This window comes from Python bivittatus, unplaced genomic scaffold (assembly GCF_059951505.1).
Source record: "Python bivittatus isolate LINGU-HERP-01145 unplaced genomic scaffold, Pbiv_v1 ctg000670_np1212, whole genome shotgun sequence".
NCBI classification, from domain to species: domain Eukaryota; kingdom Metazoa; phylum Chordata; class Lepidosauria; order Squamata; family Pythonidae; genus Python; species Python bivittatus.
The window spans coordinates 2106846-2134314 of NW_028277094.1; the positions used below are offsets into that span (position 1 = coordinate 2106846).

General features: G+C 44.4%; 1 protein-coding gene across 5 annotated transcripts; it reads left to right on the forward strand.

Moving 5' to 3' along the window:
• The first annotated feature begins 1815 nt into the window (after positions 1 to 1815).
• Positions 1816 to 27187, forward strand: TMLHE (trimethyllysine hydroxylase, epsilon). 5 transcript variants are annotated; one of them, XM_088151499.1, is made up of 9 exons: positions 1816 to 1863; positions 12342 to 12490; positions 13744 to 13920; positions 16073 to 16352; positions 19915 to 20034; positions 20680 to 20739; positions 22375 to 22611; positions 22956 to 23094; positions 24241 to 27187. In XM_088151499.1, exons 2-9 carry the CDS (start codon positions 12343 to 12345, stop codon positions 24370 to 24372), a joined length of 1293 nt encoding a protein of 430 aa, XP_088007625.1. In that variant the 5' UTR covers positions 1816 to 1863; position 12342; the 3' UTR covers positions 24373 to 27187. The 5 variants fall into 5 exon arrangements, with proteins under 5 accessions (XP_088007625.1, XP_025025697.1, XP_025025699.1 ...); XM_025169929.2 differs by lacking the exon at positions 1816 to 1863 and adding an exon at positions 6899 to 7462; XM_025169930.2 differs by lacking the exon at positions 1816 to 1863 and adding an exon at positions 11957 to 11978.
• Positions 27188 to 27469: the final 282 nt, after the last annotated feature.

Consider the following 27469-nt stretch of genomic DNA (forward strand, 5'->3'; position numbering starts at 1 on the left):
TGCCTGTAGGAGGTCTCAATCTCGCTATATTGCCACCCCTACAGAGGCTGGACTACAACTCCCATGAACACCCTGTTTGGGGAGTGATATTGGCTCATGAGACAGCAGGCTGGGAAAGATTAATGTAATAACTGTCTGGAAGGGGGGGGGGATTCTATGGGGCAAGCAATGTGGTCTAGGAGCACCCAGGACATTTTCCCTAACACCCACAAACCTACTTTCTTTCCTACTTTTCAAAGAAGTACTACTTTCAAAAAAGTAAGGAGCTTAGCAAAGCCTCCAACTATTTGCAGAGATACGTTTCGGCCCCACAAAGATCCCACTGCAGGTGGGGGACAATTGGCATCTGATAAACGGGGTGTTTTATGATTGGCCACCCCCCTCATGGTCTCCCATTTCCAAATTGTCCCCAGAAGTTTGCCTCCCCTATTCTGCAATATAACAGAGCATCCTCTAATCCAGTGTTGTCCAAACTTGGCCACTTTAAGATGAGTGGACTTCAACTCCCAGAATTCCCCAGCCAGCATGGCTGGCTGGGGAATTCTGGGAGTTGAAGTCCACTCATCTTAAAGTGGCCAAGTTTGGACAACACTGCTCTAATCATTGTTTAAAGTTTTTTTTCCAGCAACAACCTAGAAGAATCTGGAGTCTGGAAAGACTCGTTGAGGTAATAGTCATAATTATTGCTAATATTTGGTAGAGCATGTGTATATTATTATGGCTGGTCACCCAGTCAACCAGATGTTTAGACCAGATTTGGCATTTTTATCCACCTATTGAGTCCTTCCCAAGGGCCTGGGATAGGCAGATGTTGCTGTTTGATGGTTTTATTATTATTATGGTTTCTGGTTGGGGAACCCAGGTGTCATGTGAACGCAACCACTTTATTCGCCAGTGGCGAACCCACCAATGTCCACAAAGAACCGGAAATCAAGATGCAGAAGACTGGAGCCCTTGGAGGTGAACAGCCCTCCACTCCATACAGCAGTGTTTTTCAGCCTTGGTCCCTTTAAGATGTGTGGACTTCAACTCCCAGAATTCCCATAGTCCACACGCCTTAAAGGGGCCAAGGCTGAAAAACACTGCCATAGAGACTCAAGCGGGGACAACTTGACTTCCGGTTCCTATGAGACCCCCCCCCCCCATCTGCGAGGCAAAAGGCTGGAAAAACAGACATTCTATTCAATAACAAAGTAACATACGGTAAGATCCAATAAGGCTTCCCTATGTGAATACAGTAATAAGATATAACATAGAATTAGGAACAGGACACCTATAAAATCAGCAAGATTAACCCAAACAACTAAACCGAAAAGGAATCTCTTATCCTAAAATGCATTCCCCATAGAATATGAATATTTACATCTACTGTTACAGTTAGTGACCAGCTAATAAACTAAACCATCATCATCCTCTCTTGTTGCAATTTGCGTACAGAGTTGGGTGGCATACAAGTTTAGTATATTATTATTAATTATATAATATATTATTATTATTATTAATAATAATAAAGCAACCGATGCATCTAAAAGACTAGGGTCCTAAGCTCTCGCAATAATTGTTTAAAGTTTTTATAATAATCGTGCAAGTATTCTCTTTCCAGCAGGCAAAAGGCGAAAAGACGGGGAGGCTTTTTCCCCCGCATGGTCAGTTGGGATCCGGAAGTGTCTCGCACCGCCCACCGCTTCCCCTCCCCTCTCGCGCTCTCTTTCCTTTCTTTCCTCAAGGGCGGGTACTTCCTGGGTCCGCTCTCCCCGGGAGCTCTATGGTGGCTGCCGTCATTCTCTTCTCGGAGGGGCGGGGCGAGGAGGGGAGTGGAGGGGCGGGGCCGGACTCCCGGCTGCTCTCCCGAGCCCCTGCCAGGTATGTGCGCGGCTCGGTTGCTGCGGGCGTGGAGGAGGAAAACAGGCAGAGGGGAGATTGGGGAGCGGGCTGGAGACCCCTCGGGGTTTCTGGAGGGGTCTCTTCCCGGGCTTCACGGAGGGGGAGCCTCAGGAGCTGAAGAGAGGGGGTTTCTGAGCATGTCCAGAGTGCGCGGAGCGTCCTGGGCATGGACTCCGCGTAGAAGCCCTCGAGGCAAAGACGTGGAGTGGCTCCCCAAGGAGATCCTGGAGACTGTGACTCCTTTCCTTTTCTTTGCATGGGGTGGAATGGAGCAGGGGACAGGGCAGCCTTTGTAGAGATATTTATCTATATAGATGTATATATTTATCTGTCGATCTATCTATATTTATCTACAAATAGATAGAAATATCTCAGTCTTTGGAGAGAGAGGGAGCCAGGTGGAAGCGCAGGTCAACGGCTTGCGGCTTCGGCAGCGTCGTTTCTTCAGCCTTCTGTGGCCCTCCAGATATGCCATAATTACTAGTAATTGCCATAATTACTAGTCAAATCTATCTATGTGGTTGCTAGGAGTCGACAATGATAGCATATAATCCAGGGTTCCTCAACCTTGGCCACTTTAAGACGGGTGGACTTACACTCCCAGAATTCCCCAGCCAGCAAGGCTGGCTGGGGAATTCTGGGAGTGGAAGACCACCCGTCTTAAAGTGGCCAAGGTTGAGGAACCCTGATATAACTGATCAAATACTAGGCAGTACGATCTTTGCTGATGGGGCATTTCAGACATTTGATGCAACTAGAGGTAACCGGCTTCGTTTATTTCTCATTTATGTGTTTGACTCCCCTCCTGCCTTTCCTCCAGCCCAGAGATAGCACATTGAGCACTCCCGCCTTCATTTCCCCCCCACAACAACAACCCTGGGAGGTAGGTTGGGCTGAGAGGGAGCTCCTGTGGTTGTGGGTGGACTTGAATTCGGCTCTTGCCTCTTGTAATCGTAATCGAGGCTGGATCCTTACTTGATGGGGATTGAAATGTTGTTGGCTTCCATCCATAAATTGCAGAGCTGAAGTAGAGATTTTTGGCATCTTGAGGCACACCCAGCCAGCTAGATACACACACACACACACACACACACACAGCATCTGGGAGTAATGGAATGCCTATTTCTAAAATATCCTATTTATAAAGGACACATTCATTAGAGCTGTGCAAACATACCTATTGCAATGTCCCCAAAATCATGAAAATGGGTGATTAATGTATTTCTTACCTCCAATTTCACTGTCCAGCTTAATGTGTAATGCTTTGTCCACAAGATTCCAGTATGTCTGTGGTTTGCCAGTACAGGGAGTCCCCGGGTTAAGAATACCAGAGTTACAGACAACCCGTAGTTAAGAATGGAGCCTATTGTAGCGAAATTCGAGTTAAATACTCAATGATTCGAGTTCATTATACAACACTACTTGTACACTATTATACAATAATACTGTTCCAGCTTACGTACAAATTCGACTTAAGGACAGACCTTGGGAACGGAATTTGTTCTTAAACTGAGGACTTCCTGTTTTGGGGATTCAGTGTAGATCCATTGCAGTAGATTAAGAATTCGGAGGGGCAAGTAGCTTGTAAGCCGGTACCCTCAAAATGTCTTGGATTACAACTTCCATAAGCCCCACCTGGCACATCTAATGGGTGTGATTTATAGGACTTCTTGCTTCAAACCCCAGACTGTTTTTCATCCTGAGTTGGTTGGTCATTCCCTGGTTTGTCCTAAGAGGATGTTTTCATGGGAGAAATTGAGGTTTGAGATCTTCTATGTTTGCGCAAAGGAATCTTTTACATCACGGCTGAATTGCCCTCTGTTTGTTTTCCTGAATCCCTAGGAATTACTCTCCTCCTCTGACATCTCTTTATGCAATCTGAGCAAGATCTGACTTTTCCCAACTGAGTTTTGTTCTAATGAATCATTTTCAAATCTTCAGGGACTTGGATGAAAACATGGGTAGAAGGTTAAGTAACCTAATATCTGAATTTCTTTCCATTATTGCAGCCTGGATAAACATGGTATGTGTGTGTGAGATTTGCATACTTATTTTAGTATCTGGGAAGGTAAGCCAGTGTGTTTTTTTGGTAAAAAAGGAACTGAATGTTCCTTATTGTTTAGGGTAGCCTTGTATTTAAGCAAATGGTTAGTTATCATTTGCGGCAAAAGTCTGCACTTGAGTGAAAAAACAAGCTGAGGGAGGAATGACTCTGTTTGTAATGCTTTTTTAAAGCCCATTTGCCGTTAAAAGTATTCCCACAACGAGATAATAAAACCATACAAAATGACAAAGCAGGGTCATAATAATAGTTCTCATTTGTATATTCCACCTTTTCTTCGGAGCTCAAGGTGGCTTATGACGGTCTTCTTTCATTTTCTCCCTATCACAACAATCTTGTGAGGCAGGCTGGGCTGAGAGTGAGTGACAGGCTTAAAGTCACCTAGTAACCTCCCATATTAGAGGATGTATTAAAATGCCCATGTTAAAAGACTAAGCGAGGGACAGTTTGGCATAGTGGTTAAAGGCACTGGGCTAGAAATCAGGTGGTGAGTTCTAGTCCCGTCTTAGGCACAAAGCCAGCTGGGTGATCTTGGGCCAGTCCCTTTCTCTCAGCCCTAGGAAGAAGAAGGCAAGGGCAAACCACTTCCGAAAACCTTGCCAAGAAAACTGCAAGGAGGCGCCAGGAATCAAGATGGACTTGAAGGCAACATTAAAATAAAATAATAAAATAAAATAAAAATAGGGTAAGTGAACAGATAGGCCACAGGTGATGCTGCAAGTTAAGAAGACTCGGCACCAGCCCCATCTGGATAGGAAGGAGATTTTATAATTGGATCAGCTGTATTGAGACCATCCTCATATAGCTGGGTAGCAAATGTCGGGTAAATGCTTCTCACTTCACGGTTAATTGCTAGGCAGATACATAAAGCATAAAAAGATCCATCTCATACCAGAGTCCCAAACGTTACAGAGCTTTACAAGGCCGGGCACCTTGAACTCGCTTTGGTAGGATGCTAACAGCTCTTGCAAACCATGCCAAAAACCGTCTCCTCTTAGCTGCATTTTGCACTCCTTGCACCTTCAAAGGCAACCTTTACTCTGCTCCTCCTCTAGATTGAGTTGCCCGGAGGGGGAAACCCCTGTCCTACCCAAGCATGTACATGCCCCAGATGTCTGGAAGACAGGAGAATTTTCTCCCCTCCTCTCTACAGCTGAATAACATGGATGGCCTTATTTCAGCCCTGGCCCATGCCCAGCTCTCCTTTGTTTTACCTGTGAAATGCCCTTTTCGACTCTTCTGGTTTAATAAGAGAAGGGACGTGGGGAACATTAACTATTTGGTTTTCTGCCTTCTGTCGCCGGTGCATTCATGTTGGAGCCAGCAAAAGTTCTGGGCGTTAATCTGAATCCTGTCAAACCCTGGATGGCCCTCTGCATTACTGTGAATCATTCCAGACTCTCTGGCTTGTTTCGATCTGATTTTATCTATACCCCCCAGATGCCCTTCTGTCTGGTGGGTATCCATGCCTCTTTCCCAGTCTCTCAGCCCTGGCTTGCTAAATTGGTGGCGTATTGTGATGGAATGGACTTATGAAGGCCAGGCTCAGGGAGATAAGCGTGTTCTTAGCCCCCAGCAGGAGCGTGGGAAGTTCAAGAAGATGAGGCTGGCCCCTCCCTAAGGAATTCACGATGTTGTGGCTGGCTGGCTGGCTTGGGAACCAGGGTTCAGTCTGGGGAGATTGATGTCTGGAGGTTGTAGCTAATAAACGCAACAGAGCTGTATCTGCATTGTCTCTTGGAGTTCTTTGGGCTGAACCTGACATCAATCTCCCCAGACTGAACCCTGGTTCCCAAGGCAGCCAGCCACAACACCGTGAATTCCTCAGGGAGGGGCCAGCCTCATCCTCTTGAACTTCCCACGCTCCTGCTGGGGGCTAAGAACACGCTTATCTCCCTGAGCCTGGCCTTCATAAGTCCACTCCATCACACATATCCTACCATGGCAGCTTTTTTCCCAACCAGGGGCTCTTCTGGATGATACCATGAGGTTGCATTTCTCAGGCAGGCCGCTGTCTGTATGAGCTGGGAGTTCTAGCAGTAGAAATCCGTATTTTAACCTGGGGAGCCTCAGGATGAGAAGGCTGGTCAGCAAAGAACCCGGGAAGTGGTTGATAGTTCTTCCCCCCGCAGTGGGGTATTGCTGTTCCCCTTCTGCAATCCTGTTCCTTTTCCTGGATGTTAGAAAATAAAAGCCAGTTGGCCCAGTTTTTACAAGGGTGAGGTTTGTTCTGCCTAGGCACAGAGGAGGCTGCGTGGGGAATGAGCAGATGAAAGGTTTTCAGAGGCGCTTGAAAGGAGGAGCTGAGTTAATGGACCAATTAATCCACTAATTTCCAGTTAGTGGGCCCTGGGATGATTTAGAAAAATGGCTCAAAGCGCAGCAGAAGAATCAGTCGGGGACGGTTATAAACCTTGAACAAAGATCTCTCGCTCACCTTTTAATCATCCAAGGGTACATACTGGAAGTTGTGTTTGTAACTAGGAGGGCAATGTTCCTGCTGCTGTTTTATACTTGCCTTCCAAAGGAGGGTCGGGAACAATGTACACCCCCCCCCCCCAAAAAGCAATAAACACAGTCAACCATCTGATAAGGCAATAAAAGCAATAAGAATAGGGCTTTGAAAGCCACATTCATTTTAAACAATAGTTTGAAAAGCAGTCGGGTTCCGGAGAAGATGTTACCTTGCAAATCTAATGAACCTGCCTGGCTTCGTTTCTCCTTTTAAACCAGGCAGAGGAGCATTTGCACAGTGTGGTGGGTTATAAATAGGCTAGTCCCGGGGACAGCAGAATTTAGGTTGACAGAATCTACCCTTTTTGCTTGAATGAGTACGGTGGGACCTAACAAGGAAGAAGGAGCGCTTTCCTTGAATTCAGCAACAAAGAGACTTCCGAGCAGAGGAACTTTTCATTCTATTTCATGCAGTCCCAGAATTCGTTTATGACGTTTGAGGGAGTTGGAATATATTTCCAGCCTACGTACTTCTCTCTCTCTCTGTCTCTCTCTCTGCACCCAAAGCAAACAGCTGCTCTTCCAGATGGTTGGATTCCTACGTGGCTTTTCTTTCTCATTGGAAGGCAGACAACTTTTCTCCCCCTGCCCCGCCTTTTAAAAAAACAACCAAAAAGCCAGCCCACAGCACCAGCGAGTTGTCTGTGCGCAAGGCTGGGGAAGGGCTCCCCCAGGATCTAAAGACATGCTTTCTCATGGTTGCTGGCCAGCAGTCCACACAGACCCCAATTTTATTGCATTTTTGCTCTTTTCCAAATTCTACCCTTTTGTGGACAGCCTGTTCTGCTGGGGCACGGAGCCTCCCTGCTATTCTCTCTCCTGAAGAATTTGCTGAAGACTTTTGATGGTTCTTGTCTTCACCTTCTCCCGTTTGGCTCTTGAGTGGAACACAACTGAGGGTGCCTCTTCTGTGTTGCTCGCTCTGGCATGGCTGGGAAAGGTTCCTGACGCTGCAAAGTGGTAGAACTCGCCTGCCTGCCTGCCATCAACCAAACCCTGGAGGTAATTCTTATTTCAGTTTCCCCAGAAAGACCAGCATGTCCAGCCTCTCTGTAAAAACATGCCGAGTTAAAAAAAGCGGACCTTTCAGACTTGGATTTTTTAAACAAAATCCATGTCAGGAAAGGGACGCCAACTCGAGCTGCTGTTTGATTCAGCTGTTTGCAAGAAGCAGAAGGAGAGCCATATGGCCCCGGGCTGGTCTTAAAAATGAGCCGTCTTGTCCTACGTCCACCTTCCCTCTGCTAGAGACCCCCTGAAGAAACGAGAATATCGGGTAAACTTGCAGTTCTTCTCTTACGGCAGGGAACGGAAGAGGAAAGGCAGGAAAAGAGGTGTGGTATGAAGGGAAATCTAGAAAGGAAAGAAATAGTGGGGCTGGGAGTTAGAGAAAAGAAGAGCAAGAGGAACACACGTTGGGGAGGAGGAATAGGAAGGAAGGGGTGCAGGAACTCTCAAAAGTTCAGCACCCCTGTTCTAATAAAAACGGAAACACCACGTCCGATTCAGGTTTCTCTTTGGCGCCGTAAAAGTTCTGAATTCATGGAAGAGCTAAGGGGCAGGATGAGAGTCAAGAGCTCAAGAAACGGAGTGTGCAGAAGGCCGGGGTCTTCCAGCTGTGAACTGTGCGTGGTGTCAGTCTCTGGCAGACAAAGATACTGGGACAGGGAAGGGTGATGGCTGTGTGTTGGGAAGGAGATAAGACCTTTTTACTGGGGGCTCTTGGCAAGTGAGGAATCCCTCAGCAGGTTTGTCCGAGCAAGCGGGTTAATAACTCTGGGAACTGCCATAGTCCGAAGTGCTGGTAGATGCTTGCAGAGACCTTTGAACTGACACCCTCAGTCATTTTCTTCTAAGCTGACTTCCTCAAGAATCAGGCACCATAAACGGATCCTAAAGAAGATCAGGTTTTCTCGTTTCTGCTTCCTTTCTGTCCTGTTTGTCTGTGAAATGTTCAGATTGGTCTTTCATCATCATCATCATCATCATCGCTATTTTTATGGCTCTTCTTTTCCTTAATATCACTTTGTGATCTTGACTTTCTGGCCCTAGGACCCAAGGCATTCAACAAGAATGGCACATAAACCACACACAGTTAATCCTAGAAACCCTAAGAATCAGTACAGGCAATGTCTCTTTCCTTTTTCCTTTGCAAATAGTTTGGAAGCGCGAGCACTGGGTAATTTCTTAACAAGAGCGCCTTAATAAAGAAATTGGGACAGGCGAGTTAAATACCTGGAGATTGAAAAAAATGATTTAAGTGTTTGGAGATTAAGAGATTAAATAAGGAAAAGGTTGGTGGTGTTTAGCCAAAAGTCTGACCATTTGAAGAAGATCTTTGACGGGCTGCCAGACAGATGATGGAGCAAATGTGTTTTATGTTGTTCCAGAGGGCAGAACCTGAACCAACAGGTTTAAATTTCAACAAAAAGGGTTTTGCTAATTATTAAAAAGAATTTATTGCCAGGATGATCCAAGTTCTTTTGTTTGGGAGTTTTAAAAGATATACTGGCTTAGGGAGGTTATTGCAGCCAATTTTCTGTATCAGGGAGGAATTAGATGAAATGATCTAATGGCCCAACTCTGGCTTTTTTAGGATTTTAGAAGGATTTAACCTCTGAAATGTTACCGAACTTTTAGAACACCGAAGAAGAACGCCAAAGCAGAATCTCTGCAATAAAAAGCAAGTGACTGAAAATTACCTCCTCAGGGCCAGCCAGCTGGGTATTTGTAGTATGAATATGTGTGCTCTGGTACAACTTAATTTGGTCTAATAAAAGTCATCCCTGGTTTGTGCATAACAGCTACCATCTGGCAGAGTCATTCATTTAGCTTTTGAGTGACTCAAAAAGTCAGCTAAAGTGGTAGAGAACAGTTCTTACGGTTTATCTATTCATAATCTACTTAGATGGCGTTGCTGTTAGGGTATCAGCTCTCCAGATCTTCAGGTGAGGGTGATGTTCCAGAGATTGAACTCAGGACCTTCTGTGTGGAAAGCCAGTGCTACAGAGCAATGTCTATTCTTCCAGATGTTTGTCTCCTTCTAGGTATAGCATGAAAACTGCTGACTTTAAAGCCGGGGGGGGGGTATTGTATACTTTTAATGCTTGAGATGGCTTGTCTGATGTCATTTTTTAAAATCTCTTTGGCCATGGTTTAGACCAGTGTTTTTCAAAGTTGGCAACTTTAAGAAGTATAAACTTCAACTCCCAGAATTCCCTAGCCAGCATGTGGCCATCTGTTCCACTGGTTGACAGCTTGCATGGTCAAGAAGTTCCTCCTGGCCTCTAGCGTGAACCTCATTCCTTGCAACCTGATCCCACTGGTTCTCATCCTGTCCTCTAGGTCACTAGAGAATAAGACCAATCCCTGATTAAAATGACTTGACAGCTTGTATGATGTGTTGTAAATTGGCCTCTGTTGATGCCTCTGGATTAAGAAATCCCCACTGTTTTGTAACTGGGATTTCTGGGCATCTCAGCTAAGGGTCTTTGCACACAAGCGCCTAATCTGGGGCCAAGCCAGCATGTTTAAAAATACATTTCAAAGGCAGGGATGTAGAGGAAATGTGTTCAGGTCTGAGCTTTTGCACAGCACCCATTTATCCTAAGTGTATGAATTGGAATGTATTTCTATGTTGAAATGCATGTTTTTCCAGAATTTTGCAATGCAATTTGCTTCTGAAAATGTGCGCCAAAATGCCTGTATAAAGAAAAATTACACACGCAAATATATCAAAGTCTAAAAATAGGACTGCTAGAAAAACACTTTTATTTTTATATTTATTAATTTATATATCAAATTTGTCACCACCCGTCTCATTAAAAAACGACTCTGGGTAGTTTACAAAGCGGTTAAAATCAATTAAAATTACAATATAAAATAATCCTAAATAAATAGAAAATAAACGTAGTGCAAGGGTAGATGTTAAAATTGGCAGTAACTCGGAGAGCGTTATCAAGGCACCAGCCACCCCCAGGATTGGGTAAGATTCTTGTCACCCACACAAGCTGGCAGAGCCAGGTCTTTAATCCTTTCCGAAAAGCCGGGAGGGTAGGGACCCACCGCACCTCTCTGGGGAGAATGTTCCAAAGGGTGGGAGCAATGGCAGAGAAGGCTGTCCTCCTAGGCCCCGCCAGCCAACACTCTCTCGCTGATGGGGTCCATATCATGCCCTCTTTGCCTGACCGGGTGGGATGAGTTGATGTGATGGGGGTAAGACAGTCCCTCAGATAACCTTTTGATCAAAACATTCTTTTTGATTTGGGCATTCTCTGTTTCTCTAACCCAGTGTTCCTCAACCTTGGCCACTTGAAGATGTATGGACTTCATGGCTGGCTGGCGAATTCTGGGAGTTGAAGTCCACACATCTTCAAGTGGCCAAGGTTGAGGAACCCTGCTCTAACCCTCGATCGTTTCATGGTTTTGTTTCTCTTGTTCTACGTCAGAAGGCTTCAGACCTTCAATCTCCAGATAAAGATTCTGGAGTCCAAGTCCCATAATTTCCACCTGCCAAAGAAACAGCTGGAGATCACAGGAGTCATAACCATACCTAAGTATTCCCCGCTTGAATCTAGAAGATGTAGGTTTGAGGTGCATCTCTGCTCTGGATTCCTTGAGCAAAAGTGGGGAAATTGTGCTCATCTATAATAATTCCCATAATGTGGGAATGGTCAGTCATCTGATATATGGGGTTATATTTGAAGATGTGCCCTGTAAAGATCAAGAAGCCAGTTTTAGATTTAAAATGCTCAATTGCAATACATATCTGGCAATTCTAGCTAGGAGATATTATTTTGAACACTCACGTAAAGTTCCCAAGGGGTCTGTGTTGGCTTTGTAAATCTTTGTTAGATATGACTTAATTACCCCAAAATAGTTTATTTGATGCTAATTACAGTACATTCATGTACACACACATTCCTCTGACTTTTGGTTCACGATTCAAGCCATAAACACAATGCAGGGATACAACCCAGGGGTCTTTATGCAGACACTCTTACATTTACTTCTTGGCATCTCCAGTTTGAAGAATGGATTAGATAATGAGAAGGATTTCTGCAGGTCAAAAGCCTGGGAAAATGCTGCTAATATAGTAGGTGATGTGAAGTCCATGGGCAAATAGCCTGGCCCAGATCCAAGGCAGTTTCCTGAGCTTGTCTATCTGTCAGGTTTATATCCTGCCTATGTCTGCTTTGAGAACATTTCTTCAGCAGCCAGTTTCGGTGACACTATATCTCCGATGGTGTGTTCTCCAAACATACCAGCACTGGTGTGCTCTATGGTTCCTGGAGAAATAGGACCAGAAGGATGAATAGAAGCTGGTTTTCAGCTGCAGAAGCCAACATGTGATTTTCCTACCCTGCTCTCCCCAAGATACTCTCAGTACCTGGTGCTCCAACACAGTCGACAAGATCTGTGGTCACCAAGACAGCACACGGATTACATTGGGCTTTAGCAAGCATCAGTGGTAACAAGGCACCTTGGCCATCTCCCAGTTCTCAAGTTTGCCCTCCAGGTGATTACAGTACTGCTAAACCCTGTGCTGAAAGACTGTCTCTTGCAGCTTAGCCTAAGTCTGGAACAGTAATTCACACTGCAGAGGGCTTCTGCTGTTCTTTGGAGCTTGGGCGGGGGGGGGGGGGGGCTTCAAAGATGCTCCCTCTTTAATTCAGGTGGCTCCATTGGTTTCTCAGAGCCCCCGTCTCATTAGCTTGGTATGGCTATAGAATTGGGTGGCAAGTTGAAATGTTTGGGTGTAAAGCCCTGTGCTCTGCTATTCCGCTGACCCTCGCGTGCTACGTTTAGACTGCAGAACAGCCTTGCGTTTGCAATTGATTCTAGGAATCAGGGTTACGTCTCTCTTTCTCAACTTTCCCAGGATGTGGGGCTGTCAACTGAGGCACTTGCTGTGCAGCTTCCACCACCAGCTGAAGAAAGGTTTCAGGATTCTTCCAGCTTCGACCCACTGGCATCACACGGTCCCCACATCACCAAACTGTGCCTGGAAGTTAAAAGATGGTCACCTAGGTAAGAACTGGACCTTGAAGGCTTCAAAAGACCCGGAGAGATGGGTATAGGTAGGAGTGCATCTGTGCATCATGGAGGGAAATGTTTTGGCTCTGGATGCCAGCCACCTGGTCATGCCCTTTTCCAAAGTGCTGCATTCCATTCCTTCTCCTTTCTAGCCTTCTTTGGCCACTCCTTGAACGTTATTAAGCATCCCATCCCCATTCCAACATTATCATGGAAGGGAGGGAGGGAGGGAGGGAGGGAGGGAGGGAGGGAGGGAGGAGGCAGCCAGGCAGGCACTGCAAATCTTGAGATCACCTTCTCTCCAAATTTTCTCATTATGTCTCTTGCACGTGAATGATGGCATCTTGGCTTTATAAATATCCACACTTGTGTTATAACTATGCACTCAATGCTTACGCAGCTGGCTTAGTAGGCAGGCAAAGGGGAAGTTTATAAGAACCCAAGAAGTTAGGCTGAGTCACAACCTATATAGAGTTTTTCTTCCAGTGTTTCTTAGTCAAATACTGTCGGGTCTTCCTGTCAAGGTCAGGATTAGACCAGCTCCCTGTCTGTTAGCCTTCCACAGCAGGAAAAAACATTTTTATTTAATCAGGCTTTTGGTGCCTAAGCAAGCAAGTTTTCACTGCTGAGTCAGTGGACAACTGGCAGTTATTGATTTTTAACATATTTTTAATGGCGTTTTTAATTCTATTTTTAACAGGTTATTTTTTAAAGCCTTTGAGTCAGTCTTGACTCCTGGCGACTGCCTGGACTTGTCCCTTGGCAAGATTTTTAGAAGTGGCTGGTCCTTGCCTTCTCCTTCCTACAACAGAGAGAGAGTCTGGCCTAAAGTCACCCAGCTGGCTTTCATGCCTAAGGCAGGACCGTAACTCACCACGGTCTTCCGGTTCCTAGTCCGTGCCTTTGACCGCTACTTCAAACTGGCTCTCTAAGAGTGATTTTAGTTGCTTTTTATTGTTCCTGTCAGCTGTCTTGAGTGAAACATTAACCAAGTGTGAATGCAGTTTGGTAACGATATGTAAAACAGGGCGGTTTGTTTCCAGAATATTCCACTAGTTTCCCAGAAAAAGCCAATCTGAGTGTTCCAGGTGTGGTTCACACCCTTTTGGAAGTTTATCTGCTGATATTGGGACCTGTGTTCCCCAACAAGTTGCCCTGATGGTAAAATATGCCCATAGCTTAAGGGGAAGTAGAGAGCTTTCTCTTTGTTATTCATTTTGACCAAGAGAAGGATGTTCTTTTCCTAGAGCTGAAATACAGGGACACTCTCATGCGCTTCGATTACATTTGGCTTCGGGACCACTGCCGCTCGCCATCTTGCTACAACAGCAAGACCAACCAACGCAGTCTGGACACGGCCAGTGTGGATCTCACGGTCAAGCCGCAGGCTGTGCGAGTCGATGAGACGACTCTCTTCCTCACCTGTGAGTTTCTGTTTCTTGGTGTCTCCAAGAGTGGGAGATGGTTATGAAGATTGCTTCTTTCTGAAATTGGGGTGGAAAAGTTTGTCTCTGAGCTCCTGGGAAGGAGCCCCACCATCATGTTTCGGAGTAGAAAAATGCAAGGGCTGTAGATACAGAAATGCGGTGGCCTCAGCTACCATCACACCCTGTTGACTTTTCTTAGGTGTTGGCTCCATCTTGTTTCAGTGTTCTTCAAGTGACACACATTGTTGCCCATCTGTCCTCTTTTTCCTTCACAACCATCTTGCAAGGTGAGGCAGTAGTGATTTGCCCACATCTGCCCAGGTTGCTGTGTCGTCAGCAACCTCCTCTGTGACTCACAGTTGTCCACCAACTTATCGAATTGTATCTTTCCATCAAAACATCCATTAGCCCCAAATTTGCACTTTCCAAGGTCCCAAATGTAGTTAAAGCAGAATTGCAGAAACACCAAGCAGGGACAGATTTTATTGACCCTATGGGCTTAATTGACTTTCTTAACTTTGTGGAAACCTCTAGAAAATGTAAAAAGTGAACATGGCAAAACTTAAGCAAGACATATCTTTTCAAGATCTCCCATTCTCGGAAGACCCCTAGCAAAAGTCCTCTACGTGCAGTTTTTATGTCTAAAACAATGGGACAGAACAGTTGCTTTTTCCAGGCTGGGTGCCCATACAGAGTTCTGGAGATTGTAATTCCAGTATATCTGGAGTTCTCCACCTTGGGAAAAAGCTGGAAGAGAGGGTCTCAACAAACAGGGCAATGTCTCCTGAAGGAGGTACAAAAATGTCACTGGGGAATCCAGGCTTCTCTCTTGACTAAGTGTGGTTTTGAAATCCAAGAGTTTGCGAGGGTCAAGTGGCCTCTGGCTGGGAACTGTCACACAGTGCTTCAAATCCACCCTGGGCTCTGTGTGTGTGTGTGTATTTAACAAAAGTAAAGCTGTTGGAACATTCAGATCTGCTTGGACTTTTTGTTCAGGATGAAAGTAGAGAAAAAAATACTTTAATTGGTGAATAGTTTAGAGAAGGAATTCTTTCTTCTCTTCTCATGGGTTCTTTTCTTCCTTCTTTGGTCGTTCCATTGATCCTGAACTCAGTAGTTCGTTTAGGGCCACACGCACCCCACAAAGCAGATCTTTTGCAATCCCAGAGCTCTTGGCTGGATGGGGACAAGTATTTTAGCTGCTTTGGAGGGCCTTGGAGAAGTTCAGGGGACACATTGCACCCATTAAACCCCCATCCCCTACCTAAAGAATTGAGACCTCATCTTGCCCATTTTTGAAGGCCATTCATGACAAATCTTAGTGCAGAAATTACCTATTCCTAGTTCAACAGCACTTTTCCTGATTGTTCTTTTTTCCTTGCATAGCAGAGATAAATATCGGTGACATTCCAGATGTTGTTGAACTACAATTCCCAGTATCCTTAGGAAGCATGGTCAGTGTTAAGGGATGCTGGGTGTTGTAGGTCATCGATATCTGGAGGGCCACAGGTTGTCTACTAATTTAATATTGACTTGCCAGATACACTGTCCCATTTCAGACTGAAGCTCTGCTAAAGTACTGTTAAAGTCAGGATGATGGAAGCGCCTCCTAAAGAGGTTCACCTGGTTCCATCAATGCTGGCCATATGGCAAGCAGGGCAGACTTGGTTATTTCAGAGAGCCTTGGGGGAAAACACTAACATCGGTTGGTTTATGCCAGGAAAGCTGTGTTGTGCTATTTTGGTTTGGTGTTCTTTAATAAGATTATATATTTTAACTAATTAATCTGGTCCTGTCAAAGCTGACATTTTCCAGGTGTGTTGAAATATCCATGTCAGGAATTCTTAGCTAGCATAGTCAACCAAATTGGGGAAAGTTGCCTTGGACTGATTTATTATACACCACTAACAAATATGTACCCTTGGAAATAACTGAAGAAACAACCATCAGAATCTTTGGCTGGGTTCATACCCTGTGTTAAGCCATAGTTTGTCCTAACCATAGTTTTTTAATAAGCCCAAAGTGTTTGTTACACATGTGCTAACCTAGTTTACAAGAAGCAACACCAAACAACTTGAGAACTTAGTGATGCAACACCCATGTTTTGAAGAACGTCCCCATAATCTTGTCTGTCTCCCATCGCCATCAGGGCCAGATGGCCACGTGACCAAGTATGGTCTGGAATGGCTGCTGAGAAACAGCTACGAGGGACAGAAGCAGCAAGTCATGCAGCCACGTATCCTTTGGAATGCCCAGATTTACCAGGATGCTCAAGTGCCTTCTGTGGACTACCAGAGTTTCTTGGAAACCAACGAGGGACTGAAAGAATTCCTGCAGAATTTCCTGCTGTATGGGATTGCTTTTGTAGAAAACGTTCCCCCAACCAAAGAAGACACTGAGATCTTAGCAGAGAGGATCAGCTTGATCAGGTAACTATGGACCATTTGGGGAAGCCTTACCCTTTGCTTTGCTGCTTTACCTTTTTATTTGAGATGGTTTCTCCTAGATTAAGGTGGTCAATTACTAGTTTAAGATTGTGAATTACAGGTAGTCCTCACTTAACGATCACTTGTTCAGCGACTGTTCAAAGTTACAGTGGCACTGAACAAGGAGACTTATGACCAGTCCTCGTAATTGCAGCCGTCATAGCATCCCCACAGTCATATGATTGCGATTCAGGTGCTTGACAACTGGCTTGCAGTTACAACGGTCACAGCGTCCTGCGGTCATGTGATCGCCATTTGTGACCTTCCCTGCCAGTTTCTGACAAGCAAAGTCAATGGGGAGGAGGTCGAAAATGGCAATCACGTGACGTCACACTTAACGGCTACACGGGACTTGCTTAACGACCACAACCGGAACTGCTGCAACTGCCATTGTAAGACAGTGTGGTCACGTGACATCACGGTTTACAACTGCATCACTTAGCGACAGAGTTGCCAGTTCCAATTACTGTCATTAAGTGAGGACTACCTGTATTACTGTCGTATAAATTCACTGAAAAGTAAGCCCATACAGTCTTCTCCGTAACAAAGAACTCATTGTACAATTTCAAAACTGTGTATTTAGAAAGGAGCCCATTGCAAAATGATTGGATCTGGAAAACCGGGTGCTGATCTTATTGGTTTGATATGGAAAAGGAAAAATAGATGCCAGTCGTTGGGGGTTTTTAAAAGTCCTGTTTTAAACAAAGTCCATGTGTGAGTTTTTCTATCAATATTAAGGAACCACTGCCCATCTGCTTTAATGTCGATAAAGATGTGCAGATTTAGAGCAATATGTCAGGTTGGAAATGTCCTCGAGATATATTTCCCAGTGTATGTTTTCTAGGAATTTATAGGAATTATTATTGTTGGTTGCACAGTCAGCCAGATGTTTAGACTGGATTTGGCATTTTTATCCACCCATCAAGTCCTTCCCAAGGACCTGGGATAGGCAGATGTTGTTGTTTGATGGTGTTAAAGGTATCGTCGCAGGATATAAGCTGTTCCAAGTAAAGTTATCTTTTGCAATCGACTGATGGTGATTTTGTCAATGCCGATGGTCTTCAAGTGGTGCTCCAGATGTTTTGGGATTGCACCCAAGGCACCTATTACTATTGGTACTGTCTTTTGCTTTCTTTTGCCACAGTCGTTCTACTTCTATTTGCAGGTCTTTGTATTTTGTGATTTTCTCCAGTTCTTTCTTTTCTGTTCTGCTGTCTCCAGGTATTGCAATGTCCACTATCCAGACTTTTGTGTCATTATTATTATTTTGCAAATTTGCACCAAAGTCATCTATTTCCAGCACTGATTGCCTGGTGCCTGGGTTACTGCGAATTTTTTATTATACTCTAAAAAGGTTTCTTCGAAAGTATAAAAACGATAGGTAGAAAAATATTTAGGTGGCGTTTATAGCTTGGTTTGAAGAGAGTCTGAAATGTTGGCAGGGGAGTAGGGGAGAAAGCTGATTCTATATTTTCTTTTATACATCTCTCTGTAACGCTGCAACCTGAAGGAAGCCAGCCTAAAGCCACATCTGCTATCTTTATAGCATGGCTGCACAATAATGTTTGGGTCATGAGCCACAGATAGGTCTTGTGGTGGTATGTCTTAGGAGGACCTCCGTGGATGTGCCATGGAGAACTTTGGCAGGTTCAAAGCAACGGATAGGCACGTGTGGGACAAAACAAGTCCTCTATTGATCCTTTTCCACATTTTCCCATATACCCTGTTTATTTAATTTTAACTTCGTTGGGACTCACTAAGCACAGTGTTAGTTTGTGTTGCAGCCTGAGATCATCAGTGAAGGTTAGTGGACCATGGAACGCTCTAAGAATCCGCAGAGGTGGTTGGGCTGTTCAAAAGCTGGAGGGGAGAGTGATCCCATGCTTCATGGAAATGCAGGAAATGGCCCATTTCAAGTTCAGATGATTGTCTGTGTTAAGTGACAGCTGGTCTCCAAGGTCTCAGGTAGAGAGAAAGTACTTCCCTATCAACTTTTTTTGGAGCGTTTTGATGGAGGTATTAGATACTGAACCTGGGACCATATGCACATCAAGCACATTGGGCTATGACTTCGTCCCCTAATATTATATCTGTCCCCATCAATTGCTTCTGGATTCTCTTTCTGAATTACGACCATGCTCTTTCCTCGGCTCAAGAAAATGCCAGATTCAGTTTTTCTTAAGATACTGAGGTCTACCATTTGCCAGCTATTAATGTGCAGATCCAGCAAAACTCTTGTCTTTTTCTGAAAGACCATAAAAGATCTTGAGCAAAAAAAAAAAAAAAAAAGGAGGAGCAAGATATTTTGGCAGGCTGGGAATGTTTTAATGTTTGGGGCACGCAATATTTCCTGTTTTGATAGAGCAGGTTGAGAGGGCAGCCTTGGTCCTGGGAGATCTGAAGATCAAAACAGTCCTTCCAGCCCCCTGAGGAAAGGGCAAAGAAACACATCTCACATCTAATTAAAATTAAATTGCCAGGCTGACCTTAAGTTGACCTGGAGTCTTAAGAAAAAGGGACTTGCAACGGTTCCCTGCTTCTTTCTTCTTTGCCCCTCCTTCTCTGCCCAGATTGAAGCACTTAGACTAAATCAGTTCAGAACAGCCTTTTATATCTGGGGATTTCCAGAATTCATCACGCTGGCATCAGATACAGATGTCTGCTTCATCAAGTTCATGACTGTTTTCTGGTCAAATTTGTCTCAGTCTATTCCAGCGTCAGTACATTTCATTATACTTCTGTGAGATGTACAGCTTACACCTGATTTTTTCAAAGATTGCCACTTGCATTTGGGTGAAAAACGGCACAGGTTTGCATAAAATGTACATGTGGTGGGTTAGTAAAAAAATCATTTAAAGAGCAGTAGATTAGATCTCTACATAATAGGGGAAACAACAACCAGGTGTCTCAACCTACCTTCTCAGTCCTATTTATTGAGGAGCAATTATAAGGTCAGGTGTTGCATTATGGATGTGTAACTTGCTATAAGCCATTCAGAGTAATGACACAAACCCCTGATCATTAATAAATGCAATTAAAGATATTCATCTTTACTTACAACAGGACCTCGCACTTACGACCATCACAGTGCCTCTGTGGTCACATGACTGCGATCCAGGCACTTGGCAACCAGCTCGCACTTACGATGGTTGCAGCATCCTGGGGTCATGTGATCACCATTTGTGACCTTCCCAGCTGGCTTCAGGCAATTAAAAATATTCATCTTTAATTCTCTGTAATTCTGTTGGTGCAACTCCACCCTTAAGGATTTAAACACAGCTGGAATCATTCCTGCCCAAATAAGCAAAAGCTCCAGGTTTCCAGATGTTACTGGGAATTGTGAGCTCCAGTCGTGTCACTTACTTGTTCATAAGGACAACTATACCTTTGATCTTATCCAGAAGATCTACATCTGTAGGAAGAGTTGATGTCAACTCAATGTTGGTTCTCTCTCTTTGTTTCTTTTTGTCTCTATCTTTCACTTTCTTGTTCTCTCCTCTTCTAGGGAAACAATTTATGGCAGGATGTGGTATTTCACCTCTGACTTCTCCCGAGGAGACACAGCTTATACCAAACTGGCTTTAGATCGTCATACAGATACCACCTACTTCCAGGAACCTTGTGGGTATGGGCCAATAGCCAAAGAGGCAGCACACCATAAATAAGATGATGGTAAACTGGTGTGGGCCATTCTGACACTGTTTCTCAATTGAAACTATCTCTTCTAACCTCAGAAAAGATGAATTGCACTGGAGGTGTTGGGATAGTTCAACCTCAGAATGATTTTGCATATCTCAAACGGAATCATATGAGTACAATTTATTTTGCTCAATACATATGGAGGGGGTGACTAAATCTAGTTATATGATAAAATAATGTTATAGAATTAACCTTTGTAGGGAGCAAGGAGGATGACCTTGATGGAGATGGGCAAGATCCATTACCAAAGCAACAAGGGGAAAAAGCATATCTTAAGACTAAAACAGGCAGAAAATAGGTAGACACCTTCCTAATTCACATGAGTATAAGAAGGGGGGGAGGTCCAGCACAATCAGACTTGCAAGATTGTTGTCAGCCCCAACATGTAGACCAGACCAGGAAATCAACTTCACAAGAAGGCCATGACTACTTTTATTGAGAGTGGCTACAATAACAAAATCTTGCAAGTCTCATTGTTTTAGAATGACATCAGTCAGATAATACACATTCCTGCCCTTGTTGCCCATGACAGCAGTTTGATGTTTTTCTTATAATATTATATACATTTCAGTGTTGGACTTCATCCTGATGCAGCTGCACTAGAGAATGGAATTGAACGCATTCAGCTTAGGTGATTCCAGTTGGCTCTAACAACACTTTGTAATGCTTTCATATTCGACCATTGAGCAAGGTTTAAGGGAGGATGAGTGTGATGTAGAGAAGAACCCAAAGTTTAACATATCACTGGAGAAAAGTAAAGCAAACTGAAAAGGCCATAGTTTACTTCCTGACATTCAAAATATTAAGATACAGGTAGTCCTTGTTTAACAACCATTCATTTAGCAACCATTTGAAGTTATGACAGTGCTAAAAGCTACTTACAACAGGTCCTCACATTTATGACCGTCATAGTGCCTCTGTGGTCACATGATCATGATCTAGGCACTTGGCAGTCAGCTCACACTTACGATGGTTGCAGCATCCTGGGGTCATGTGATCGCCATTTGCGACCTTCCCAGCTGGCTTCGGGCAAGCAAAGTCAATGGGGAACTGTGTGATTCACTTGATGGCTATCGCAAAAAATGTAAAATTGGGGGCAGTCATGCTTAATAACTGCCCTGCTTAACAATGAATTTTCCGGTCCCTATTATGGTCGTTAAGCAAAGACTACCTGTATTCAGAATATTATGGGGGCAAACAGGCTAAAGTTCAACCCTAGTAAGACTGAGTGCTGTAGATTTTAGGACCACCTGGGTTCAAGGAATTTCTATCTTTGGTTCTGGGTGAGGTTGTAAAACCCTAGACAGACCCGATATGCAACTTGGGGGTCCTCTTGGACTTCCAGGTCCTGCTTGAAGAGCTACAGCACCTTCTCTGATTACTTCTGCCCATCTGATCAGATCTAGCAGGATGGGCATGCTCCGAGTCCCCTCATTTAAGCATCTGGTGGGACTCAGGAGGTACACCTTCTCTGTCACTTCACTTGCCCTATGGAACAGCATTTCCTCCCCCTCCACTCCCTCCCCCACCCCAAGATTTGGATCCCACCTACCTTTCAGAAGGCTTTTAAGACCTGATCTTTCCTCCCAGCAATGGGTCACAAGGTTTTATGCTCGTCTTGATTATTTTGGGATTGAGGAGTGGGGGGGGGTGAGGTCAGTGAAGTTGCCTTGGGGGCAGTTTTATTATTTTTAATGTGTTTTGGTTATGATGTGCTGTTTTTATTTGTGTATACCTCCTTGAGTTGCATGTTGATTGGCCAGCCATATAATTTATTAATGTAATACATTAATAGTTTGCATGAAAAACAAGCTAAAAAAGAAACCAAAAATGGCTCTAAACTACAGCGCCCAGTCCCCATAACGCAGAGTCCAGGATGCTGGGAATTGCAGCAATGGTGGGATTGGATAGGAACAGGGAGTCTCAGGTTCAAGTCCACTCCCAGCCATGGAATTTTATGGGATGACTTTAGGCCAGTCACCACTCTACCTTGTAGGGTTTTTATGGGGAAAAAATAGAGGAGGGAGTGTTACATATACCATCTTGAGCTTCTGAATGAAAGGCTGGATGAAATCTAAAAATAGTAACAAGAACCTCTGGGAGGGTTGCAGGTTTCCCCGTTGAGTAGAGAGGCCATCAGCCTAACATTTCAGGGCTGCTCTTCTAGAATACTAAAAAAGGCTCTTTTGAGCAGTTTAGTCCCTTCTGGTTTCTGCCCCTTCAACTTGGCTTCCATTCCTACAGCTGACTGAGTGCTTCCTCTCAGCATCCAGGTATTCCATTGCCTCCGGCATGAAGGGACAGGGGGCCGGACGCTGCTAGTGGATGGTTTCTATGCAGCAGAACAGGTGCTACAGCGAGCCCCAGATGACTTTGAACTTCTCACGAAGGTGCCACTGAAGCACGAATACATTGAGACCATGGGAGGCTGCCACAACCACATGATTGGGGTTGGGCCTGTCTTGAATATCTATCCTTGGAACAAGGAGCTCTACCTGATCAGGTGAGGGGGATGGCCTTCTACTAAGGCTTGGCTTCATATGGACATCTCCCGTTAAGCCATAACATGATCTGCTTGTTCCGGGCTCAGCCTATGATGTGAATCCAGCTCTTGTAGTCTGTTAAGCATGGTTTATGGATTGCTACCTTCGAACCTAGCAGTGGCTTATTCCACCACCCAGATTAAAATCCAAGAGGAGCTAACTGTAATGTACAAAACCAGCTTGATTGTGGTTGGCCAATGATTACTGAAGTTACTTCTGTGTAAGGGTTCAACAGTGGGTAGTCCTAACTAGGAGGGATCCTTCCAACCAAATGTGTTTGACTAGTCTTCCATTTCTTTTTCAGGTACAATAATTATGACCGAGCTGTCATTAATACAGTGCCTTATGACACTGTGCACCGTTGGTACATTGCACACCGCACACTCACCACTGAGCTGCGGAGGCCCGAGAACGAGCTCTGGGTCAAGCTGAAACCAGGCAAAGTAAGTTAGAAGGTGGCTTGTGGGAATGGCTGGCTAAGACAGGAGGCTTTATAATGTCAGGCAGTGGAATGTTGCATGGATGAATTTCTCACTGTTCCAATCCAACTTCATCCTATCCCTCTGCAGGAAGACCAGGTTCTTCTCCTCTTACTTATCCTTGAGATGAGTAAGAGGATACATAGAATGCTTCCAGGCCTTTATTGTGGAAAGATTTCCTTTCATGCTACCTTTTCCCCTAAAATGTTCCATTTCCATTCATTGCCACTTCAGCAGGCAGCAAATTTGTTCATTTCCCACTATAGAATCCAGGATACAGGCTCACAGGCAGAAATGCTCGAAAATTAGATAATTAGTCCTGAGAAAGCCTGGTCTTTCCTTTCAGGCCAGGGGTACATAATGGAAGACCTCATCCCTTAAAACTTTGAAGGTGGACCCTACCGCTTCAGCAGAAGTTACTGCCAAATTGCAGAGTTTAACGTGATTGAGGAAGGAAAACTTTAAGTTCACAGGCAGAAATCATGTTAAGCATGTGGGGGTCTATATAACCTTTTTGAACATATATATAGAAAATTCAGTTGTCAGCTCACTTACTTTTAGGGGTTTGGTTCACATAGGATACTCAAAAACCAAGGGCACTTCCCAAACACTAGGTTCTTACCTGCTATAGCACTCCTGGGCTACATAAATCATTTGGCTGTGTAAAGCAACTACACAACCCTCATTCCCTTCTCATTCATAAAAGCAGAGGTGCAAAAAGAGAAGCCCAGTGGCCTCAAACAACCTGCCACCCATCTCTTTTACACCACTCCTCCCACGTGGGTGTCTCCAAGTGTTTGCATGTTGTATCTTTCAGGGGAGCAAGGAGCAAAATGGGTATATTCAGCCTTGCGTATGCCTCAAATGCCCATTGTGCCCCTTAAATCTCCTGACCCCCCCCCCCCCAAAACAGGTTCTGACCCTGCTTGCTTTTGGAGTGCAGTCCTCAATGTACCATGTGCCCTTGAGCTCATGAAAGGTGCACACTCCTGCTTAAGAATTGGTGCCAGACTACTAAGATCTTTCCTAGATCCCAACAACAAAACCAGAACTTGAAAGTGTGTTATATTATGGGCTACTTCACTTTGCTTCTTTTCATCCCATCTGTAGGCCCTCTTTGTGGACAATTGGCGAGTGTTGCATGGCCGAGAGTCTTTCACAGGATACCGTCAGCTCTGCGGTTGCTACCTCACAAGAGATGATGTTCTAAACACTGCCCGTTTCCTTGGACTTCAAGCCTAATGTGGCTTGGGCTGCTGATGGTGGGGAACTGCTGATTCAGGAATGGGGAGAAAAAAGTGTATACCTCACATACCTGGCCTCCTGTCACAAGAGAGAGGAGAGGTCTTCCCAGCATTACTTGATAGTCAAACAAATAGTAACGTCTGCTGCCTTTTTTTCACTCTCCCCATTCTAGGTTCCCTGACTGGCTTTCCTTGATTTCCAAAGCCCAGCCAATTGGCTCAACTCGGGTCAGATGGAATCGGGAGCCATGTAGAGGTCTGCTGTGACACTAAAGGTGCTACGTCTTGTGCCTTTTGCTATTGAAAGCAGTACTGTCCTCTTTTAGGAGACCTTCCGTGTACAAAAATGTCAAGGTTTTACTGGACATATGTTCTTGGAAATTGGTAGAGTCTCAAAGAGCCAATTAATCTGCAAGACATGATTGTTGTTGTTCCAGCCTTTTGAGACTTCCAAAGTACACGGGTACCCAATGCTTGAAGGTTAAGCCTCTCCATGCCTCTTCTCTTTGCTGCCTGCTGGTGATGTTAAACTTGCCATGTGATGGGAAAGTTGCTTCAGAAAGCTTTAGAGCAGGAGGAGGGAAGAACACACTCAGATCTGGGGAGAGAAGACAACAAAGTCCTTATTTCCCAGCACTGTCAAAAAATAACACTGATAACTGTACAACTAAAGCACTGCATTTTCTGTTCAGCTTCCTCTGTTGTACACTCTTGATCTTGATCGTTACTTCAACCTTCTCCAGAATTGCCTTGCTGCCCTTTCTGTGTTGGGAGGAAGCAGTCTCTGTGGGGTTTTTTCCCACCTGGCGTTTCCTTGCTTTCTGCTCCTTCCTTTGAAGGACCTCTCTTTATTGACGATGAGAGGCTGTATCTCCCAGGACTTGGAAGCTGAAGCTGCCAAACCTTGTCCTAAACTAAAGCTCAAACAGTCGGAAAGAGAGAGAGAGAGAAAAAGAGAGAGAAGGCATTTGATTATTCCTCTTAGCCAGTTCAGTAAAAATAATGGCATGTTTGACCTTGACTCCCCTTCTCAGCAGCACTGTTTCTTCCAGGCCCTTCAGAAGAAAAGCAGGTGGGGCCTTTCTGCTGAAGCTGAGATGATTAGCTCAAAGTTCGGAGTGGAGACACTTTTTCCACTATCTGCTCTTATCACAATACCTTTATGAAAGAGCTCCTTGACTAGGAACTAGGAGTTCTAGAACATTGCTCTTTCTAGAGCTGGGTGATGAACATTAGTTGCCCCCCTGCCATCTCCAGAGACTCCCGATCCTACTGCAACTCTTGACAAGATCCAACAGGGATGTCCAGAGCTACTATAGGAAGCAAAAACTGGCCGCTCTGTTGAAGAACAGCACCTACAAGAAACAGCCAAAGCCACATTTTCCGACCTCAAGCCAAATAGAAATATCTTGCCTTCATTTTGCATTGGACTTGGGGCAACATTTTCATTATTAATAATGAAGGGTGAGGCCCTTCATCAGAACTTGGGATGCAAATTCAGTGGTTGAGTTTGTCTGCCTGGGCCAAACTTCAAAACTAATCTGTGCATGAGTTTAGGAGTGGAAAGGGATGTTTTAACCACAAGCAAAGAGAGGGTCCAGGTAGACATGGTGAAAAATGGAAGAAATCTTCCTTGAAGATTGTCATTGTCAAGCTCAGCCAGCCTTGGTTGAACTCATTGGCTCTTGCTGGAACATTTCTGCTATTTAAGGAAAAGCAACCATTCTTCCTATGTCCAGAGTTGAGTATTTGATCCCATTCAGGTAAACAAGCCTTTTTTTCCCCCCCCTCCTAGAACTATATTGAACATGCAAAGCTGCCAAGGAGGAAACTAGAAAAGAAACCTTAGAGTTCTTTTATGGCTACCATTTTCCTTCGTCAGTTTTCTGATATTTGTGGCTGTCTTTGTGACCTGAAGGTCTAGAAAGATACAATTTAGCTCTCGTTAAACTGCAAATGCCATGTTTTGAACTACTGTATATCATTTCAAACCTTAAATAGGGAAGCAGGAGAGAGAATGCTTCCCCAAGGAGTCCTACACAACCCCAACCCTACAAAACATCAGCAATTTAGGTCTAGCTGAACTTTCTCCCTGAGATGCTCATTTTCTTCAGGGAATATATTTTAGGTTTGCAGTGAAGCAATATTTATCTCGTGAGCTCCAAGCTGCTGTCCAAAATCCTTTTGCCCAGATAGAGTTTGGCTGCACCTCAGTGAGTTGATGTTCTCTGCAAGAACTAGATTTGTATGTACTTCCCAACTTCCTCACATTTTGTTTTTGATTTCATTTTAACTTGATTGCTTTAGTAGCACTTTTTGCTCTTAACACTCCTAGGAACTCCTTTTAGTCATCGTTCAGTTTTTAGCAGCAGAAGATATTGCCAAGAGCAGTATTTGAGGCCATTTCTAACTGGATTTTCTTAATTATGTATGAGCTTCATGACAGCATAGAATGCATCAAATGTAGAGGTGGTGCAAATATGATCTTTGGGTCAAGGCTACTGGGTCCTATGTCCACAGCCTTACAGCATTTCTTAGCCACTGAGTTTCAGGAATACACCAACTAGCAAGGGTGAAACTTCAGAGAAAGTCTTTGCAAGAAGTGGACCTTGGGTTGTGTTTTCTGTACATTTTGTAAGGAGAGACGTGGCTTTATTATAAGTAGCTATCTGAGCTTCTATTCGTCCTATCCCTCACCTGGCTACTCATTTGTTGCTCTGGGACAAGTCGTTATTGTCACCATTAGCCATCACGCTCTGTAGTTTTTTTCTGATACTCTTCTAATAAAAAAGATCAGTGATATTTCTTTCTGAGAGGAGCAGCTGACTCGCCGCTTCATTTCAGCAAACAGATGGTTTTTTGTGAAGTGTGGCCAGCGTGTTATAGAACGTCGGAATTTCGGGAGCTGCAAGGCCAGTACGTCTGGGAAGCATCAAGTGAAAGATGTTAGTGGAATCCCAATTTGATCATGAGGATCCCATGTAAAAAGATGTCTTGCTGCAATTATTGGGAGGGTCCATTCTTTTTTATACAATATACAATGCTTTAATCCTTCCATCTTTCTAGTTCCCACTCTCCATGGGTCAAAAACGGGC

Coding starts and splice junctions, on each gene's coding strand:
- TMLHE (XM_088151499.1), top strand. CDS start 12,343: ATGTGGGGCTGTCAACTGAGGCACTTGCTGTGCAGCTTCCACCACCAG. Junction 12,491..13,743: donor GTTAAAAGATGGTCACCTAG/GTAAGAACTGGA, acceptor TTCTTTTCCTAG/AGCTGAAATACAGGGACACT. Junction 23,095..24,240: donor TCAAGCTGAAACCAGGCAAA/GTAAGTTAGAAG, acceptor TCCCATCTGTAG/GCCCTCTTTGTGGACAATTG.